Source organism: Cryptomeria japonica, chromosome 10, assembly GCF_030272615.1.
Source record: "Cryptomeria japonica chromosome 10, Sugi_1.0, whole genome shotgun sequence".
Classification (NCBI taxonomy): domain Eukaryota; kingdom Viridiplantae; phylum Streptophyta; class Pinopsida; order Cupressales; family Cupressaceae; genus Cryptomeria; species Cryptomeria japonica.
Genome location: NC_081414.1, coordinates 210134110 through 210137742, shown reverse-complemented (window position 1 = coordinate 210137742; position 3633 = coordinate 210134110). Strand labels below are relative to the sequence as shown.

Genomic DNA, 3633 nt, shown 5'->3' with positions numbered 1-3633 from the left:
CTTTGCTTTTCCCATCGGCTATAGCTTGCTTATGGTCATATGTCTATTGCTGGAGATTGCCTTCCACCAAGTGGTCATCAACGACTTCCTTCTGTGCTTCACATTCTGTCCTCTGCCTTTCGCACTCTAACTGTCGCTCCTCGCTCGCCATAGTTTTTAAGGATGTATGAAGTTAATTTTTTCAAAAAACCAATAAATAATAATTCACTAATAAAAGAATTTAAGTGACATATATATCCCTAAAATCAATTGCATATAAAGGATGTAATGAGTTAGAGGAATGTCCAAATAATTATAAGCATGATCAATCATATAATACAATAAGAAATATCATTATGTAAAAACTATGTAATAAGATAGATTATAAATAATCATTGTCACACACAAAATATTTCTCCAAAGATATGAAATTAATGAGAATAAACACATTATAGATAAGGATCATGAAAGAAGACCAATCCTATAAATATGTTTGTAATTTTTTGCACCCACTAGTATGGTAAAATGATATAATAAATATGAACTTAGAAAGGAAAAATAAAGATAGTATGAGCATCAATAAGATGTTAAATATATAGTTGTTATAGGGTTATACTATTTAATAATAATATCTTGGCATGGCAGGGATCATAGTTAGGATACAATTCTTAAAACATATGTATAAGATGAAAAACACTTTAGGCATAAAGATAATTAACAATACATGTGAGAAAGAAAAGGAAGAGTAAGAAAGAAAAAAAGGAAATCATCAAAACTATGATGACACTTGATGAATTGTAAAATGAATATAAGACAAGGTGCTTCCAAATAGAGAAACAAAATATAATTCATAATATAAAAGGAAAAGAGAGAAAATGAGGATCCATAAAAAAGACGTATACAAGAAGCTAAAGTGTAGATGTTACATATAAGAATCAATATAAAAGATTGAAAAAAAATTATATAGATCAATAATGCTCAATAATGTTCATTGTTGAACATTGAAGGTACTGCGCGGAAGGCGGAAAGGATGGCATTTCGTGGAGCTCTGGTGCGAGCTAGGGCCCGCGTGCCCTAGCTTGCTTTGCCTGTATCCTACGCATGCCGGTGGCTTTTTTCTGCTCACGGGGGGAGTTTTCTGTGCTCGCAGGGGTCTGGAGGGGGTTGGACAGGGGTTTGATCTCCTCTTTTCTATGGCTGGGCATTTTTCTGGCCGCCATCTGGTGTGAGGGTCTCTTGGACGGGGGGCTCGAGGTCGTTTGGGCATTTGGGCCGACTACCTTGCCTCTTTCCTTATTTTGTTTGGTGCTTGGGCTCATTTTTCCATGGAGAATCAAGGCCTTGCTTCTTCCCTAGATTTGGAGATGGTAGATCCATCCTCTTTGATGCATGCCAGTAACAAGGATCGGACTGAGTTTCCGCCTTCTAGGGAGGGTACCTCCTCGTCAAAAGGGTCTTTTCGAATTAAAAAAGTTAATGGATGTTTGGAGAGATCAGAAGATAGACCAGTTTTGGTTATTCAACCTGAGCAGGTTTTAGAAGATGTTGATTACTGGGGCAAGCATGCTCTTATATGCAAATTTTTGGGCCTTCGTCTCTCTCTTCCTGTGTTGGAGTCCTGGGCACGTCAGATTTGGAACCCTGAAGGAGATATGGAGATTCTTTTAGCGGCTAATAACTATTTCCTGGTTATTTTTTCAAGCATAGCAGACAGGAATAGGGCTTTTGAGGGTGGCCCTTATTTCTTTAACCAAGTTGGGCTCTTTATCAAGCCTTGGCATATGGGCTTCAACTCGTTGGAAGAGATCCCGTCGCGGGTGCCTGTGTGGGTTCGTTTGCTGAGGCTTCCGTTGGAATTCTGGAGGGAAGATATCCTCCACTCAATCTCTTTACTTCTTGGGAAACCTGTTGGATCGGCTTCACAGACTCAAGATCATAAGGTAATTTCCTTTGCTCGCATTTGTGTTGAAGTTGATTTGAATAATCGATTACGAGACTCTATGGAAATTTGCATGGGTTCTTCCTCCTGGACTCAGCAGCTAGATTACGAAACCCTCCCATTCAGATGCAGAATTTGCCATGAATATGGTCATCTTCATCGCAGATGCCCCAGATTGAATACTTCCCCCTTGTCTGCCTCTGAACCTCCTAGGTTGAACAAGGGGAAAGCTCTAGTGTTTGATGGGCCTGTTGATAAGGAGGGATTTACCCTGGTTAAATCCCGTAATAAAGGCGACGGTAAGAAGAGACCTTGGATGGATAGACAGAATGATGACACATTTAACAAGTTTGAGGTTCTGGATAGCGTAGTCCAAGAAGATGGTATTCCAACTGAGCTTTCTTCTGGGGTTAAGGGTCAAGTAGAGAATCAAGAGGTGGTTGCAAGGAAGGAGGAGTCGATTCTATCGTCAGGGGTTCAACAGGTTTGTCAACCAGCTTTGGACTTGCCCTCTCAAGTTCAGAATATTGGTGGCCTCCAGGAGTCACAGATTACGGTGGGTAATGCTAGTTTGGCTCCTTGTCTGGAAGTTTTGAAGGCATCCGCGGATCCTGTGAAGGGTGCTAAGGCTCCTCCTACCTTAGGCTTGAATCAAAATATTTTAAAAAGGGGCCTCTAGATAAACAGTCAAGGAGTGGAAGGAAGACTGATCAAGAGAAGGTCAAGATTATGGGGGATACTTTGGTTGAGTCTGGGTCTATGAAACCCATTGATTCCCACTTCTCCCACCCCCCTAAATGTTAGTTTTATCTTGGAATGTAAGGGGGTTGAACAGCATCCCCAGACAAAAGGCTGTTCGCAGATTAATCGAGTCTCAGGCTCCGGATGTGGTATTCATTCAGGAAACCAAGCTTACAGTGGATGGTTTGAATAATTGTGCTCTGCGTATCTGGCCCCAAGGCTACTGGCAGGGGGTGGGGGCGTTGGGCAGTTCTGGGGGGGTGGCTTGCTTTTGGAACCCAAGGAAAGTCTCCCCCTTATGGTGAGTCTCTAGTCAGTCTTCTATCTCTATGGTTGCCTCCATTTTCGAAACTGGCAAAAGATGTCTTTTCTCCAATATTTATGCTCCTACTGATCTTCTAGGTAAGACACACCTTTGGGATCATATCAATTTTGTCCGTTCTCTGGACCCGTTTCTCCCATGGATTTTGGCTGGTGACTTTAATGCTGTTATTAGTATGGATGAAAAATGAGGAGGGTTAGCTAGGCTTGATCCTTTCTCTCTTTTGCTCAGAGATAATATTGGTCTCCTTAACCTTTTTGACGTGAAGCCAATCAATGGAGTTTTTACTTGGAATAATAGGCGGTGTGGTGATGAGGCTATCTCAGAATGGCTTGATAGATTTCTGGTTTCCTATTACTGGATGAGCAGCAGGTGGACTACCAGTTCTGATATCCTGGATTGGAGGGGATCTGATCACTGGCCTATCAAACTTTGTGTCTCCTCTTATGGGGTCACCAAAAATCCATCCTTCAAATTTCAATTGATGTGGTTACGGGATCACTCTCTTCGGGATCTAGTGCTAGATTGGTGGTACGAAGGGCTTCCTGCCCATGGGAGGGCCATGTACACTTTTAGCAAACGGCTCCAACATGTGAAGTATAGGCTTAATAGGTGGAATAAACAATGTTTTGGGAATTTGCATGCTCAGAAA

The 3633-nt window shown here is 41.6% G+C and overlaps 1 protein-coding gene across 1 annotated transcript; it reads left to right on the top strand.

The window, feature by feature from the left end:
• The first annotated feature begins 1304 nt into the window (after positions 1–1304).
• On the top strand, positions 1305–2597 carry LOC131040439 (uncharacterized). Its single transcript, XM_059212328.1, has one exon. The coding sequence runs from the start codon at positions 1305–1307 to the stop codon at positions 2595–2597; it is 1293 nt and encodes a 430-aa protein (XP_059068311.1).
• The last annotated feature ends 1036 nt before the right edge of the window (positions 2598–3633 follow it).

What these genes read in the sequence shown, in the direction of transcription:
- LOC131040439 (XM_059212328.1), top strand. Translation starts at nt 1,305, where the DNA reads ATGGAGAATCAAGGCCTTGCTTCTTCCCTAGATTTGGAGATGGTAGAT.